This window comes from Aotus nancymaae, unplaced genomic scaffold, assembly GCF_030222135.1.
Source record: "Aotus nancymaae isolate 86718 unplaced genomic scaffold, 86718_ANA_hifiasm-v0.15.2.pri h1tg000059l, whole genome shotgun sequence".
NCBI classification, from domain to species: Eukaryota; Metazoa; Chordata; class Mammalia; order Primates; family Aotidae; genus Aotus; species Aotus nancymaae.
The window spans coordinates 37828609-37847651 of NW_026988473.1; the positions used below are offsets into that span (position 1 = coordinate 37828609).

Consider the following 19043-nt stretch of genomic DNA (forward strand, 5'->3'; position numbering starts at 1 on the left):
GAGGTTGGTATATGGTAAGGAATATGAACTATCTGACCTAGAAAGTACCTTGAACTTTAGTTAACTTTACTAGTAACTTACTATCATCAATTTAAAGCTTTCCTTTTCAGAGTTGAGGACAAGGAGGCCTTAAATTATATCATTACTTTCCCTAGATGGTTTTATAACAAAAAATACAAACACTGATTAGTTGAGTCTTTACTTCATGAAGCACTCAAACAGTGTTTCCCATTTTACAATTCAACAGTATTCCTATCAAACTATCAATCATTTGTCACAGAACTAGGAAAAGCTAAAATTCATATGAAACCAAAGGGTCCAAATAGCCAAAGCAATCCTAAGCAAAAAGAACAAAGCCAGAAGAACCACATTACCCAACTTCAAACTGTACTAAGGATACAGTAACCAAAACAGCATGATCCTGGCACAGAAACAGAAATATAGACCAATGGAACAGAGGAGTGAACCCAGAAATAAAGCCATACACCCACAACCAACTGATCTTTGGAACACCTGACAAAGATAAGCAACGGGGAAAAGACCCTAATTCAGTAAATGCTGCTTGGACGGCTGGCTAGCCATATGCAAAAGAATAAAACTAGACCTCTTCCTTACACATATACAAAATTTAACTCAACGTGGATTAAAGACTTACGTATGTCTTGAACTGTAAAAATTCTACAAGGAAACCTAGGGAATATCCTTGATATGGGGATTGGAGTGAAAACTCACAAATGGTAAAGGAAGATTTTCCCCTCCTCCCAAAAGGGTGCTAACTCAAAAAAGCAAGTAAGAGGGATCCATAAAGGGCCAGAGTGAGACCCTATGCAGGTGAACAAACTGCTTCAAACGTCACTGAAAAACTCGCCTTAGGGGGTAACAGAAATGAAAAGTATATGGCAAGTCATAAGAAGCCTTGACAAAGAATTTATGGCTAAGTTCTAAAGAGCATTAAACTAAAGAACTTCTGCAAAGGAAGAGAAACTATCAAAGAAGTAAACAGACATGCTATAGAATGGGAGAAAACATTCACAAACTATGCCTCTGATAAATGTCTGATATCCAGAATCTATAAGGAACTTAAGGAATTAAACAGGCAAAAACAATTAGCCCCATTAAAAAGTAGACAAAAGACATGAACAGACACTGCTCAAAAGAAGACAAACAAGAGGCTAACATAAAAAAATGCTCATCATCACTAATCATCAGAGAAATGTCAATCAAAACCACAATGAGATGCCATTTCATACAAGTCAGAATGGCTTTTGTTATTATGTCAAAAAGAAAAAGATGTTGGCAAGGCTGCAAAGGAAAGGGGACACTTCCACACTGTTGGTGGGGTATGTAAATTAGTCCAGCCTCTGTGGAGACCAGTTTGGAGATTTCTCAATGAACTAAGAGTTGAACCACTATTCAACCCAGCAATCCCATGACTGAGTATATACTTAAAGGAAAACAAATCATTCTACCAAAGGAACACATGCATGTGTATGTTCATTGCAGCACTATTCACAAGAGCAAAGACATGGAATCAACCTAGGTGGCCATCAGTAGCAGATTGGATAAAGAAAATATGGTACATATACACCATGATACATATATACTTTACAGCCAAAAAAAGAAAAAAATTATGCTTTTTTTTTTTTTGCAGCAACATGGATGCAGTTGGAGGCCATTATCCTAAGCAAACTAGCACAGTAACAAAAAACAACATACTGTATGTTCTCACTTATAAGGGAAGCTAAACATTTGGCACATGTGGACCTAAAGATAAGAACAATAGACACTGGAGACTACCAGAGGGGAGAAGGATGTGGAGGCCAGAACTGAAAAACTCCCTACTGGATACTATGCTTACCAGCTGGATGATAGGTTCAAGTCATACCCCAACCTCAGCATTAGGCAGTATAACTTCGTAACAAACTTGCACATATACCCTCTGATTCTAAAATAAAAGCTGAAAAAGGAAAACAAAATACAGTGCTTTCCAGTTGGTTCACAACTAAGAAACCCCTTAACTTTATTTTTCTTTTAGACTCCTGGTTTTGAAGGAAAAAGAATGATTATGATGCTGCTGCTGCTTCTACTGCTGATGATCCCTCTCCATCATTAAGAAGCCAGGCTACTACATGCCAGTTATGAGCTGGGTGTCCTCTCTAGCTCTCACAATAAATCTGTCTAATTAATATTATTAATCCCCTTTATGCAGATGAGGGAATTCATTCCCACAATAATTGCATAACTTACTCAAAGTGACAAAACAGTACCAGGGTTCCATCTTACAATTCCTTCCAGTATTTGCATTATTTTTCATATACCATGCTGAAAGACTTTATCAGCAAATGTTATTAATTAATAAATAACTTGGTCCCCATTTTAATTAATAAAAAACATATATGTGACATGCAGAACATCAACTGATTAAAGAAATGATTATTATATTAATTTGGCCTAAAGTCTGGTATTTGGTGAGTCCATGCAACCTTACCATTGGTAAAGGTTCAAGTTCCATTGTTCTTTCTGAAACACTGAAATTAGCCTATGAATCCCGATTTTTATCAGCACAAGACCCAGGGATCTAGACGGCCCAAGAGGGGAACTGCTTTGTTACATTACAGTATTATAAAAAACAATTCCTGCTAATATTATATTTTTGGACCTTATAATGTTTTACACTGAGTTCAATAATAAACCTTGGGGAGTTTACTCACATATCTTTAGCTTAAAACATAGACTAACAATTATGATTTTCTTTCTATCAAGGTTCCCAATGAAAATCTGTAAGTTGTTAAAGAGGTCACGAATCTCTACCTATAGAAACAAAGACACCATAACCATGGAAGAGGTCATGAGCCCTCAACATCTTCCTCTCAGAGAGAAAAATTACAAAAGAGAAATGATAGATGGTGCTTGCTAGAAATTTTAATTAAACCTGTGAGTGAACAATTCTGAATCAGGTTGAGTTACAGCTGCACCCATACATGACCTGCTTCAGTAGCAGAGGCGGGAACATTTCAGGAAATAGATATTCTGTGAGAAAGGAAATAATGCCCTCGAGTTTCATTTAATCTAACTCTCCACGAGGCCTAGTTCTGAAGGGCCTTCTAGGAGACCCCCGCCCCACTTCAGTGAATAGCTCAGCATACAAAGTAATCTACTCTTGGTTGCTAAGTGACAATAGAGTGTGGACTACAGGATGTCTGTAGTGTGTGTGGGCTGTCCCTTGTTTGCCAAAGGACAGCAGACTCTGCCACTCAGCAACTTCTGGTTTTGCTGCAGTGATTAAGCAAGACTCTATAGGCAATTTCTCTAAGAACTATGTTTAAGAATACTAGCTATCCATAAAAAAAAAGAATACTAGCTATCCATATAAATATCATAATATATGCTCCCTTTCTATATCGCCTACTTTATCAGAAAGACACTTAGGAGATGCATCTTTTTTTCATCCATAGCTTTACATACCAGGCTGTGACATGCCCTGAGAACAGGATGAAGAACTTGGACTTAACATAGGATGGACACGATTCAGTCCTGACTCTATCAATCACTTACAAGTTGTCTGCCTGTAGTCTGATCTGCTTTTTTCTCAGGTTCTTACCTTTTAATCTATCTAGTGTTGGGGGGATTTTATAAGTTCAAATGCCCCAATTCAGGCATTTTGCTTTGTAAATGGTAAAGATGCTGTGTTTATCTTTTTAAAATTTTTGAACCACATTTACTTTGTCATACTTTTTGAAATTTACAGACATAGAAGGCTGATTGAATTTAATTTTGAATCCAGGTTAGAATTAAGCTGCTTCCAAGTCAATACATTTCATCAGAAAAACATGCTATTCCTTATAAAAACCATCTTTTTCTCTATCTTTTTGCCGGAGACACAGAACCACCTTGGACCATATGTGTCTGAGACCTACCACCAGCAATGGCAGAGTATTAAGCTGGAGGAACTGAGTCTCTGGGGCCTTCAAGGAGCAGAGACATCAAACCAGCCTGGACTTTTATGATGGAGAAATAATCTTTTATCTTCTTTAAATAACTGTTGCTTGATTGGTTTCTGTTACTCATAGCCGATCTTAACCCTAGCTGGTGAAATACTTTTCTATTTTTCAGAGTTTCACAACTTCCAAAAATCCTGCATTATGTCTAAACAGTACCTGTTTTTTTTTTTTAGCTCAATTCATTTGACAAATAATTATTAAGCAACTCGTATATACCATGCAATGTACTAGAGAGTACACTGCACTGGGAAGAGAGCAGCAATCAACTCTAACACAAGTCAACTCTTAAGGTTAAAAATAGTAAAGAATGGAAGAAAACACAGCAAAGATTATATGCAACATCATGAATGTCATGAAAGAAGATTACAGGGTGCTTGGGATCAGTAGCCATCAACAGGGAGACCTAATCTAACAGTGGCCTAATTTGGGGAGGAATGTTGGTTGGTTGGGTGGAGGACAGGACTTGGGGAATAACCACTAAAAAAAAATAAAATGAGATGTTAGACAATGGGCAGAGAAAGGAGGTCCATTCCAGAAAGAGGTACTGTATTTCAAAAGGCCCTTGAACAAGGAACAACACACTGTGTTGAAAGAAGACAAGACCAACACTGCTACAGAAGAAACAACTCAGACATACGTGTAGAGGTAGGCACCACTCCCACGTTTTCACTCTATTCTCTATAGTCTCTCCATCGTCTCCAAAACTTAGGGGGATGGACGCAAAATGAGGGTGATGACTAGGGCTCATGAAGAGAAAAATTCCAAGACCCATTTTTCAGAATTTTTTTTTGTGGGTGAGGAGATAGAATTTACACCCACACAACAGAATCAAAGTATTCCCTGATTCAAGTTTTTTTTCTGTTTTTTAACCCAAAAAAGAAAAACACTGAAGCAGAAGAAAAAAAAAAACCCTTAATGGGATCATTGTTTTGTCCTAGTTTATATAAGAATGAACAGACCAAACTAAAATATGCAAGTCATCCCTCTCAACAGAACCCTTCTTGTTCCCCTCTGTTTCCATTCCTTCTCATTTACAAAAATAAATAAATATATTCCTCTTCAACAGAAGCTGCCTTCTCAGAATTCTGTTTCCTACATAAAGGAATACTAATGTATTTCACAGAACAAATGCACACATACACAGTTTCAACCTTCTTCATAGCACTTGGAAAAGCCTATTAACAGGATTAAATAAGTCATAGAGGACACTAGAGGGCATGTGACCCTTTTTAATCTGCTATGATTTCTACCCACAGACTGACAATTAAGTATTAGATATGTAGGTGTGCATTTCCTAGAGTTGCTCAACTTTAGGCTAAAAACTCTGCTAAACTGCTCCTCAAATAAGACAACCTTTGCACTTGCTCTTCCTGTCACCTCTAAACTGCTTTTCCTGCTCTTTGCAAGCCGGCTCCTTCTCCTCAATTACATCTCATTTCAAGTATCACTTCCTTGGAAAGACCATCTCTTTGAGCTTTACCCAAAGTAACCCCTCCTGAACCCCATTATTCTGCACTGAATCAAATGTTTCCTTCTAACATTTATTAGTACTCAAAATTATCTGTATATTTGCTTACTGAGAAAGAATCTGTCTTCACCAGAAAATATACTCCTTAATGGCAGGGATTTTGTCTCATTCAAAACTCTATTCCCTGGAGCAAGACAATAATTTATGGAATATCGGCTGTATGAATAATCAGCCCTCTAAAAATGAGTAGCATTATAATTCACATTATAGATGAGTCACAGAGATTTTAAATAACTTTATCAAGGTTACACAGCAAGTGGACAGCAGAATCACTTGACCTCAGAAACTCTTTTAAGTCAGAACGATTTCTTTTCAACTAAATTTTTTTCTAAGGGAGAAGTAATTTCTTTTAAGAAATTACTATTTTCAAAATTCTAGTTTCTTCTTCTCCTCCTCCCTCTGTTCCATTAACATCTAATCAAGTCTACCCTCAAAATACCACTAACATTGTCCATCATTTTCCCATTCTCTTTATCATTTTTGTTAATGCTCATGGCATATGAACAATAGAAATAGCCTCCTAATTGGCAGAATTGCCTTTGGTTTCTTTCTGTTCCACCTATAATTCTATATACAAACCCCTGCCAGATTACTTGGCTTAAACTTCAATTTACTATGCTATTGCTCAATATCTCCAATTGCTGTGTAATGCCTTCAGGTTAAAATGCCAATTTTTGGGGCTTTACCAAGACCCTCCAAAAATTTCCCCCAACCTACCTTTCTCACATCGTTCCCTGCTTGAATTCTCTACATAATCTCAAGTCAAACCAACTGTACTCATTGTTCAAAGAGCCCTTGAATTCTTCCTATTCCTCTGCCATGCTTACCCTATTATCCTTTAAAATGGCTCTCTCAAATTAAAATCCCATATACTTCTCAGGACACTGGTGAATTTCTATCTTCCCTTTAAAATGTTTCCAGATAAATCTAAATCACATTGATCCTACTTGTCACAATTCATCAGTGCCTAGAACAATACCCAGCTCATTATAAGTACTCAGCAAAATTCTATTGAATGAATGAATATCTACTCTAAATCATCCTGCTTTGTGGAACTTTTCATTTTGTCTTATTTAATTGTGTAATAAACCCTTGAATCTTTTTTAAACTGGATCATTGATGTCTGAAGCCATGGCTTCCCGTTCCTTACATACAAGAAGTAATTCCTATTGCCTGACAGATTATTCCACAGGCATCAACCAAGGGAGCCAAATGGCACACAGTATTACTGACAAACTTGTACTCTTCAGTCTGTTGTATGGCTTAGGATTTAACAACTACAGTACACATAAAACAACTAACCCAGGGCTAAGCGCGATGGCTCACACCTATAATCCCAGCACTTTGGGAGGCCAAGGTGGGTGGATCACAAGGTAAGAGCTTGAGACCATCCTAGTCAACATGGTGAAACCCCATCTCTACTAAAAATATAAAAAATTAGCCAGGTATGGTGGCACATGCCTATAATCCCAGCTACCTGGGAGGCTGAGGCAGGAGAATCACTTGAATCCAGGAGGCAGAGGTTGTGGTGAGCTGAGAATGTGCCACTGCACTCAGCCTGGGCAATAAGAGCAAAACTCCATCTCAAAAAACAAAACAAAACAAAACAAAAAACCAACTAACCCTGCAAATCTTAGAGGGATCACTTGAGAGTCACAAGTATGTCTCTCCTTTTTCTTCAGCTAATATTTTCCATATAGGAAGTTAACCATGCACTGTGAAAGCAAATTATCAATCTGAGCCACCTCTTGTTGGAATCCTAGCTTCACTTTTTAAACTTTTCTGATCCTCATAAAATGGTAATTCAATAGTTATGATATGCCAACTACAGAAGAGTGCCAAACTGAGTTGCCAATTTAGAAGCCAATATAAAACACTGTCTGCATACTTCAGGTCAGCATATGCAAAAGGTACACTAACCAATATTACATTTTCTCAAGGCCAAGTGAATCTCATCATTTAATAAATGCATGGAAATTCAGAGGAAAATGAATTAATGAAGGCTGGAACTTTTGGGAAAGACATTATCTGAAACTCTCTTCAACAACAGCACAACAATTATTGAGTCCAGGTACATGTCAGTATGTTCTATATGGTTCCTACCTTTTACAAATGTGTAATATGAAACTTAATTTTCATAGCTTTACATATAATCTTAAGAGAAAGGTAAATAGAGGATAAATAGATGATGTTGACAATTTGCTCTTTAATCACTTGGACACTGATTTAACCCAATCACAAAAATTCTTGCCCAATCATTCTAGCCAAAGCAGCCACATCTACTGTCCTCTGTTCTATTTTATTTCTTATTAGTAGATAAGATGAGATTTCTTATTTAATGATCTATGTCAGGAACCAGCAAACTATGGCCTATAGAACAAATATGGCCCATACACTATTTTTGTAAATACAGTGCTACTGGAACACAGCCACACTAATTCACTGCTAAAACAATAGAGGTAAGTAGTTGTTAACAGAAACCATGCACCCCGCAAAGCCTAAAATCTGGCTCCCCGGTCTATGTGTTTATTTCTGTCTTCCCACTCCCAGAACACGAAATAAAACTGTTTTGTTCACTGCTCGATTCGTAACAGCAGTTCCAGGCACATAGTAGGTACTTACTCTCTGCTACTGACAATCAACAGACTTCATAGAAGGTGAATCAGTTGTATTAACATGTACTGAGCTCTTAACTCAGCCATACATCTGGAATCAATGCCTTCTGGGTATATTTGTAATGAATTCATGTGAAGAAATTTGTAAATAGACAAAGAATACTCGGGAAAGGATCTTGGTCCAAGGAACAGTTTTGATATAATGTCTTGGTCTCTATGAAAGGCTTACTGTGGGCAGAGCCCTGTATTTTTTATAGTTCTTCTCTGCTAAACGAGACATGTACTAAATCACCAGGCAGACCTGGAACTGAGGACCTGAATAACATCTGGAGAATAAGGGCTTAGGGTAACAAACTTTTAAAAACTTGTTGATAGGAGCACCAATCTGTGCATTTTTATTAATTTATTTGACTCTCATCAATTAACATTACCTGGAGGTTTAAAAACAAAGCAAAACAAAACTCACTACAGTGGTAAAATGTTAAAATACTATTTCTCCTCATTCTCTTTGTTTCTATGAGTAGCCCACAATTTGGTTCTACATAAAATTCCCACCAAAGAAGTCACTCATTAACAAGCAGAAGTTCTGACATTTTGAAACCCAGCTGATTCCTCCATGCCAAACAGATGTATCTAAATAAGCCAAAATCAACCTGCTGTTTTTCTGTTATTGTTTAAGGGACAAAGATGAACGTAAAGGTGTTTCAATTTTAAAAAGCCAAAACACCAAGATAGAAAGACTCACCCAGTAGATAATATATATATACCCGGAATTTCATGATAGGTCCCCAGACTGAGCTGCCACTCTCTTGACCTACACACTCTCCAAGCCAAAATGGTGCGATGTTATTCCTCCAACTTACCTTTTCAATTCATCATCTGCACTACAGCTTGAGTGATTTAAAATGCAATCTACTCATGTTTCTCCTCATCTAAAAATTATTCAGAGTCTCCTTATTGCCTTTAGGAGAAAGTCAAAGCTTCCATCATACAGGTAGCTCTCCATGAGCTGGCTCGGTGTGTCTCTTGGCATCCTGTCTCCCTTGCTGCACCAGCCTCTCATTGCCCCTCCTCCTCTTGACCTCAACTCTCAAGGCCGCACTTCTACAGTTCTGATGAGGTCTCACTCTTTCTCGCTCTTTCTCTCATCTCCTCCTCTGTTACTTCTGGGACTTTTTTTGCATGCTGTTTCCTTTCTGATTCTAGTTGAAATACTGTCACTTTGTTTAGCTAACATGTGCTTATTCTTTGAGTCTCATCTCACACTTTACTTTCTGCAAATACCCTTTCTTGTCTTGAAGTCCAGATTAACAGAAAAAAAAAAAAAAAAAAAAAAAAAAAACCATGATAGGTAAAACCTTACTGGAAACTTCACCTCAATCTAACCCTAAGAAAAGTATTGCATGAAATATCAATGAAAGGAAAATCTCTACATCACCTTTGATGTTAAGTTGACATCTCCTCAAACATGATCTCAGTTCTTAAAGTCAACATACCAAGTACTGCCTTTAGTACTCACCTGTACAATTCAGTTTGGGTCTCCTAATCTTCAAGTGCTTTGATACCAAAAAAATTTACGAATTGTTACTTTTTAAAATGCCCTGTTTAAAATGTCACACTAACTATATTTTAATGAAACATACATCTTGTTTTGAAAGCCCTTCACTTTAAGAAAATCGGAATGTTCATTGCATCACTGTTTACAATAGCAAAGACTTGGAACCAACCCAAATGCCCATCAATGATAGACTGGACAGGGAAAATGTGGCACATATACACCATAGAATACTATGCAGCCATCAAAAATGATGAGTTCATGTCCTTTGTAGGGACATGGATGAACCTGGAAATCATCATTCTCAGCAAACTGACACAAAAACAGAAAATCAAACACTGCATGTTCTCACTCATAGGTGGGTGTTGAACAATGAGAACACATGGACACAGGGAGGGGAGCATCACACACTGGGATCTGTGGGGGGTATCTAGGGGAGGGATAGCAGGGGGTGGGGAGTTGGGGAGGGATAACATGAGGAGAAATGTCAGATATAGGTGATGGGGAGGAAGGCAGCAAGCCACATTGCCATGTATGTGGCTTGCTGCCTTCCTATGCAACAATCTTGCATGTTCTTCACATGTATCCCAAAACCTAAAACACAATAAAAAATATATACATATAAAGAAAATCAGAAAGAAATCATGGTTGAAGATAATTCATTTGCAGTAGCTCTAACTCCTTGTAATTTGAGAGAGTCTTGGGTTATTTTAGAGAAACACTTGTAACAGAGTAAGTACATTTGGAGACCACTGAATGTAAAATTGCACATAAAATAAAAACAGAGCTCTGATGTATTTAACTGGGAATATCTAGGAAGCACAGGCCAGGTAGGAAGCACTTTACGTACATCAATGCCTCCCTCACTAACCTCTGGTTATATGAAAATTGCTGGAATCTAAATGCTAAAAATTGTGTTTGCTACCTTTTTTTTAATAACCTGATGTGAAAGGGGGGTCAGGAAGGAGACCATTTTGAAATGATGATCAAATGAAAGAATCTGATCTGAGAAATGCAAAGAAAAACAAGTAGAAAGAGCAATCTTGCTTCAGAGAGAAAACATTTCATAGGAAATAAGACCCAAGGAGATTGGCCAATTCCAGCCCTGTACAGATCTGGCAAGACTTGAAGGTGTTCTAAAGAGGAGGGATTAAGATTGAGGTATGACATTGGACATAAAGAGCAAAGGTGATTGGAGCATAAGTCCCATCCATCGAAAAGTGCTTGAAATTAGGCAGGGAAAACCAGGCCTAGACATGAGTAATGAGACTCAGGAATGTAGATAGCTTGGCAAGCCTCCACACTAAACGTCAGAAGGGCCAGAGGATGGAACTTACTCTGGGGAACACTGGGAGAATGAAATGTGACTGCAGACAGAAGACTGTAGCCCCTAGGAGGAGAAGGAATTAGGAGGTTGGCACTGTGTAGCCCTCTGCTAGCCTCCAGGTGTTTCAGTCCCAGGTGCCAAGGTATAATAAAGCCTGAGCCTCTTAGCACTCTCCTGAAACTTTCTGAGTTCAAGGGTGGAAGTAGAGATGACTCTGGAAAGGGTTACACCCACTAAAGGCCTCTCTGATTATTCTAGGACTGAAAAAGAGTCCACCAATGTAGCTCAGCTCCACATTCTTTCTTTGGGCATTGCAGTGTATGAGAAATGCAGGAAGCATGCTTTGCTCTTGATTTTACTGCATTGAAACTCTAAGTAGGATAATGCCAATGCTATCATTCTATACCTGCATTTAGATAGAAAAACAAATCAAAATGGGGATGCCACCGCCAAAACTTAGCCAATTATCCTCCTTTCTACTCATCTTCTCTGGGAAAAGATGGAAGGCAGAGAAAAGGAAAGAAAAGAACTCTGCATGATTTTTGGCATCCCCAAATGGAGACCTGAACTGTCTTCCAAAAAGTATCATGTCAGCTCCATTACAGATCTCCAGTATAAAGTCGATGATGCCTATGGAAATCATACTAACTTCAGTGTTTTTTTTTTTTTTCTGGAGATTTATTCTAAAATAAATATTATTCCTAGGGTTTTTAGAAAATACCACTCCTGTCTCTCTAGTTCAATACACACACCCTTCTAAAAGATACTGATGAAAATTAAAAAACAAAACATACTTTTATAAGACACAAAGAGCATTGTGACAATTTAGGTAGTGAAAATAACACAGATACTCATATTCTTTGAAGAAAGAAAACTTGTAAGCCAATATCTTCCTCTTTAACCAAATGACACCTGAATAGGGAAAAGGAAAACTTAACACCAGCCAGCAAGAGGAATTCAATCAACTTTGATGATGAATCAGGGGTCAGGGCTGTCATGGTCAGATTAGCTCCACAGACTTGGATTTCATGTTCATTTACTAGTATGCTTCATGAGTCTCTACAACACAAGTATAACTCAGTTATACTTGTATCTTGCATAACACATTTGCAGGTCTGTTGAAGAAATTTTAGAAGTAAATTTTCAGAAACTCACATCTTTTCTCTGTCAATTATTAATGGGGATAAGTTAAATTATACTGAACTGCCAGAATAATTAGTAGTATATAACCAATATTTACATTATTAAGCATTTTCTTTACAAGGAAACAGAACCTACAGAGAAATTGCATCCTTAAGATTTCTAACAGTTCTTTCTAATAGTACCCCCTCATGTATGTGGTGAATGAATGACAGAATGATGGATAAGAAAATATATTTAACTGTCTTCTTTTAGAAATCTAAACATTCTCATAATGTAGTTTCAAGATATGTTCATCCAGTTTGAATTTACAATATGGGGTTTCTCTTATAATTATTTTGTATTTATTATACAATATGAGGTTTATAATACGGGGTTTCTGTTATAATTATTTTGCATTTATGCATAACAGACAAGACTTTCTCAAGTAAGCTGTGTTTTCTAGACATAATTACTAATATTTAAAAACTAAAAATGATCCAGTTTTCCCATGTGCAATGGCAACCTCAGTACTTCAAAAGTAAGTCTCATTCCATTTCCATCCTCTCTAACTTTTATTGTACTGAAGTGCTAAAACACGACTGATATCTGGAAGTTAGGTATGGTGTCAAGAGCAAAAGTTTGGGGGAAGTCTATGAGCTTCCTTTTGTGTTAAACTAAAATGGGAGTAGAATTGAAACATTCTGAAATTATATGGTATTTCTCTTTTATTCGATAAGTGTTTTGTTTCAAATATTTGAAAGCAAAGACCAAGACGATATTGCATATAGAAGCTAAGCCCAGGTTCATACAAACATTTTAAACTTTCCTGCAGCACAAAAATTACACCAAGAAAATGACAAATATTATATTACTAGGTTACTGTCTTCCAGCCACCCACAATAAATCTCAGATTGCCATTTTAAAAAGTATCATGGGAGAAACAGAAGAAGAAACAGTGTTTTAGTACCTCATGAAAAAATAAAAAGTAAAATATTAACTTGTGAGTGCCCAACTTCCCTCATTTGATTGAAGGCCAAGGTGCCACAGTGAAAGCAAAGTGGAGGTATGCCCATTAATTATCTAAGTAATTACCTTAAATGTCTGCTTTGCTTTGACTGTGGAGATATAGTCACAACCATGAAGACCCTACTGAAACAAGAAGATATGAAGTTCATAAAATGCTCTCCATCTGCAATGAAGAAAGGTACATGAACGCCACCTAAAAATGCAAACTGTGATCTTTTGTGACAAGACTAAAGAAAAGCTTTTTGAACAACAATGAGAATAACTATTTCTATATTTTCTAGTGAACTTTCATTGCATAGTAATCCTTATTAAATGATACATAAGGCATATATACTCTGAGAAATTCAGGCTACATTAGCTGTTGGCAGTTTGAAATACATGTTAGAATTATTTCTCTTCTGGGATTTTAGTCTCCTGTTCCAAAATAAAAGATACCTGTAAGAAAATATTTTTTGCTTAAGAAGACAGATATCAAGTCTGTGTCTCAATTCTACAGGAGAAACATCTCAGACTCTAGAAATGTCTAATAAAGTCCTAGAGAAAATTGTTAAGTAAATGAAATATTTAATTTCAGTGTAAAACTTTCTACCATATTGTTCTGTTTCCACTCACCTCTCTCATGTTGGCCCCTTGCTTCCTGTCTAGGCCCTACCACTATATTATGAAAGTAATGGCCCTACCATTACTATTTATTTATTTATTTATTTATTTAATCTAAATTTTACTTAAGTTCCGGGGTACCTGTGCAGAAAGTGCAGGTTTGTTACATAGGTACACGTGTGCCATGGTATTTTGCTGTACCTATCAAGCTGTCACCTAGGTTTTAAGCCCTGCATGCATTGGCTATTTGTCCTGATGCTCTTCCTCACCTCACCTTCCTCCCTCCCACAGGCCCCAGTGTGTGTTGTTCCCCTCCCTGTGTCCAAAAGTTCTCATTGTTCAACTTCTACTTATGAGTGAGAACATGTGGTGTTTGGTTTTCTGTTCCTGTGTTAGTTTGCTGAGGATGATGGCTTCCAGCTTCATCCCCAGCCCTGCAAAGGACATGAACTCATTCCTTTTTATTGCTGCATAATATTCCATGCCTACCATTAATTTCAATGGCAAAAACCGCAATTACTGTTGCACCAACCTAAACTTTACCCTCAGAAAGTTACATTACACAGGAGGCACTCTTTTCTACTCTACCACTTTCTTATGTTGTAATTAAAAATGTAATTTATGTAGCATCTTAAACTCACAATTAGAGATTCCAAACTCACAAAGAGACAGTTTATCTGAAAGGTAATTTGTTGACAGGCTTTCAGTTGGAATCAAAGGATATGTTTCAGATTCTCTGACTAAGCATCAGGATGACAAAGTCAAGTCATCTTAGGGAAAACTGTTTCCCCTCCCATAAATAGACAGAAATATGGCTATAATTTTTAAAATTTATGAATTAAGGCTACCTTCCCTTTTATCTTTAGAATATTTCATCTTCACTCTTCCTCTCTTGATGTATGTATATATGTTAACCATCAGATCTATGAATGCTCTACATGAGGGAAGATCCTGTTCATATCACTGGTGCCAAGAGGTTCATCTGAAAAATTCAGGCTCATCTGAAATTCCTTCAGTGCTTATTGGTGGATTTCTTTTTGTTACAACATGTTGGAGAAATACAGGAGATAAATAAGATCTTCAAGGTCGGACATGTTATTCCTTACTGTGCTCCTTAGAATGCATGTCCTAGCTGCTTGTCATGTTGGCTGTAGGTTGTTAGGGAAATAGTAGGAGGTATGAAGGTGTTTTGTAAACATCACCATGGGAGAGGAGTTTTGTGACATATATCTTGCAGTTCAAAGTGCCTCCTTATGCAATGCTAAAGCCCACCTTAGCCTAAGTCCTACCAGGTGGGCAAGCAATGTGATGTGAATAAAACTGTGTGCCACATGAGTTTCCTCATTTTTCTATTAACCCTGGACCTCATTAGGAACATAAAGAGTTCCTTAATATCTTAGCATGATTACCAAAATAAAGTCCTGGACTGAGTAACATTAGCATGAATAACACATTGGTAGATGATGACAAATTAATGTGTTACTTTGTCTGCATGTTACAGTTCTGGAATAAAATTCTTAGAGACCTTATGCCTAATGCAAAAGTTAGAGACAAATTTGAAATCAGGCCTGACATTTATCTGCCTTTAAATGAGATATTAGAAACACTATTACATTGTCTCTGTATTCCCCCATATTCTATGATTTTAGGGAAAAAATGACAAATGAATTATGTTGAGTGTGAAAGTTAGAGACTGTGAATCAAGGCATCAGTTTCTGAGAAAGGGAACTAATAAAACATTGGATAGGTTTAGCAACAATAAGAGAAGGTCAGAAAGCCCGTTACGAGATGGTGTCTCAAATAATTTGTTCCCACAGAGTTTGTAGCCTTTAAAACTTGCCTATAACATAAACTAGATTATTAAGTACTCTGGGCTAGAGAGAAGGCTATTTTCCATAATTGGCAAGAGTGTTTGAAGGGTGAGATATGAGTGTGGTACTGGGAGATTAGAAGTTAGCATGAAAATCTGGTGTGTAAAAGAAAGCTACAATTGGGAGATGAATAACACCTTGATGCAGTGATTTCTTATTACTGGTGTTTGTTTAAAGAAACAGACAAAATACTGTTAAATAACTTGCCACGGTTTTTGTTGTTATTTTGTTGATGTTGTTGTTTTAGTAACATCTGGAATTTCATTACAAAGAAAATGAATGATATATCCTTAAAGCAATATGCAACCCAAATTTTCACACAATGTTCCTCCCAAAACCTACATGTAGAGTTCCTTAAGGTCTTAGTCTGCTTCCAACAAGATGGCAGACTATATCATAAAACGATGTACACCCAGGCTTCAAATGAAAATGTTAATATACATTTCAGTGAACTAAAAGCTTATATGAATCACTAAACCTCTTGCAGTGGAAGGACTGGCCATTTAGATGACGGAGGTGCCTACTGGGTCCAGGACCAAGATTATGTGTTTTTCCTAAGGAGCTGAAATTCAAAATGTCAAGTATTAAAGGGAAATGCAAGGCAAGCTCTAAAATGACCAGTCATGTAGAAACATAACTCACTAAGTTTATGAAAAAGATATCACTAAATAAATGAGTCTGAACTTATCATAGTGAATCTTGTAACAGCAGCATTTCCACCATGCTTGACTATATGCAATACAAACTCAAAATGGCCACACTTGCAAAGCATACTTCTTAATGAATCTAGCTTCACCCTATTTATGCAACTTGAGCCCATGAGATAACAACAGATAATTTATATGACAGTTATTTCACAGGATTTTTTCTTTGTTAGCTAGAAGACTTATTAGTTATCCAAGAACACAACACGTTATGCATAATTATTTCATTTCTTTCCCCTTTGCAAAAACATTCACATATCAGTATAGAACATATAAACAAAGAAATATTCTTTTCAGGATGTCTATGAAAAGATAAAAGAAAAATCTTCTGAACATTGTGAGTAGACATTATTATATATTGTTTACTTTGTAATTTAAGGAAAACGATGCCACAATAAAAAACACAGTGAACAACTAAGTATTTTAATTTACATAAAGTTTTTTTTAAAAAAACTTCAAAAGGAATTTTATTATGTGAAGTTTAAAACATGTAGAATTTAGATATAAAAATTTCAGCTGGGTGCGGTGGCTCACATCTGTAATCCCAGCACTTTGGAAGGCCGAGGCAGGAGGATTACCTGAGGTCAGGAGTTTGAGATCAGCCTGACCAACATGGTGAAACCCCGTCTCTACTAAAAATACAAGAATTAGTCGGGTGTGGTGGCACATGCCTGTAATCCCAGCTACTAGGGAGGCTGAGGCAGGAGAATTGCTTGAGCCCTGGAGACTGAGGTTGCAGTGAGCAGAGATCATGTCACTGCACTCCAGTCTGACTGACAGAATGAGAGGCTGTCTAAAAAAAAAAAAAAAAAAGCTTTACAATATATTTTAACCTGGATCAATCACTTACTAGCAGGATTACTTTAGGAAAATTACTAAATTTCTATTAGCTGCAGTTTCCTCATCAATAACTGTTATAAATTAACAATCACACTGATTTTTGTCAGAGTACTAATGAAGCTAAAATGAGATAATGTATAAAGTTAAAGTGCTTCACAAACAATATAAAAGAAAGATATCTGTACTGCTATCAAGAAATAAGACAAAAACAGTTAAGAAAAAATATTATGTAAAACTTACTTGACACTTAATTTTAGGGAAGTTGCTTTCAAAGCACTAGTTGCTATGCCAACGTTTTCAGTTTGCACTTGGTCATAAGTTTAGTTTAGATCCTTTAATAAAAGTAGAATATGATACAAAATGCAACTTCATCTCTCTGCCATACCATAGCATGCTCAGAAAATCCTTCCATGCCTAATGAAATTAAAGGATTTAGTCTTAACTGACCAAAGGCTGTAAATATGTTTATAATTACAGTAAATTATAAAGGTTCCTTAGTTTCTTTATTCCTAGAATAAATTTTTGTTTCTGGAAGACTTTTCAAGTATGGTCAACAGATTGAAAAGAAAATCAATATGTATATTGAACAATGTGAAAATCATTCTTACTGAGTTTTCTAGTTTATGTTGTTGTTGTTATTGGGTCTGTTTTGTAAGATTCCATTTCCTAGGTGCTTTCTTTTGACTCTTGGAATAGGGATTGGCTGTTAAATTCCTTGTTTTGCCAAAGCACATAAGCCAAAAATAAGCAAACTAGGAGCTACACATTGAGTGTAGGTCAATTACTAAGGGATGTTAAAAGTTGAGTAGTAATACCTACAAAATGACATGCCAAAAGCCTATATGGTCTGAGATGGAATGAATAGCATATAATTAAAACTGTGGGCTCTGAAATCAGATACATTAAATTCAAATAAAGGCTTTGACACTTGCTAGCTGACTGTGTAATCTTTGACAAGCAATTAACTCTCTAACACTTAATTTCCTTATTGTTACTATGAGGATAATAATAGCGCCTATCTCAAAGAGTTGTGAGAACTGGAAAAAAAAAAAAAAAAAAAAAAAAAAGAATCCCAGGAAAGCACTCAGACATGACACCAGATACCCAGAAAGCATTTGGTGAGTGTTAAATAGCATACGACACAGTTTAGATATTTGTCCCCCACGCATGTCTCATGTTGAAATGTAATCCCCAATGTTGAAGGTAGGGAATGGTGGGAGGTGTTTGGATGATGGGGGCAGATACCTCATGAATGGCTGGGCCATCCCCTTGGTGATAAGTGAGCTCTCACTCTGAGTTCACAGAAGATTTGGTCATCTAAAAGTGTGTGGCACCTCCCCTCCCACTCTCTCTTGTTCCTACTTTCACCATGTGAAGTGCCTGCGCCCTCTTTTCCTTCCACCGTGAGTAGAAGCTTCCTGAGGCCTCCTCAGAAGCAGATGCTGCTTTCTGTACAACCTGCAGAACCATGAGCCAATTAAACCTATTTTCTTTATAATTACTCAATCTCAAGTATTTCTTTATAGTAATGTAAGAATGGTCTAATGCAATGTATAAACATGATAAAAGGTGTATTTTTCCACAAAATTTTTGACTTGATGTTTCAATTTCAGCTGTAGGAAAATCAGCCTGAGATATGTGTTAAAATCAATTAAAATGCCAGATCACTGGACCAATTCAACTCTCTACTATATTGTTGCTTTTCACTACACATGTGTCTATTGTGTGTGTGTGTGTGTGTGTATGAAGGTGTGTGTCTATATAATATACACATACACTATAGATAAACACATATATATACACACACATAAAATCACTAGGTATGATACACATATATAGAAGAAATTTCTTTTA

General features: G+C 36.7%; 1 protein-coding gene across 6 annotated transcripts in view; it reads right to left on the bottom strand.

The window, feature by feature from the left end:
* GAS2 (growth arrest specific 2) overlaps positions 1-19043 on the bottom strand; it is a 139575-nt gene that overhangs the window by 29754 nt on the left and 90778 nt on the right. For 3 of the 6 annotated variants that reach the window (XM_064365099.1, XM_064365098.1, XM_064365100.1), the window contains exon 8: positions 13241-13294. The exons of 2 other annotated variants lie outside the window; for them this stretch is intronic. In XM_064365099.1, the coding sequence (XP_064221169.1) occupies positions 13241-13294 (54 nt within the window). Of the gene's footprint in view, positions 1-13240; positions 13298-19043 lie in introns of those variants that run through there. One more of the 6 variants, XM_064365103.1, reaches the window with a different exon arrangement.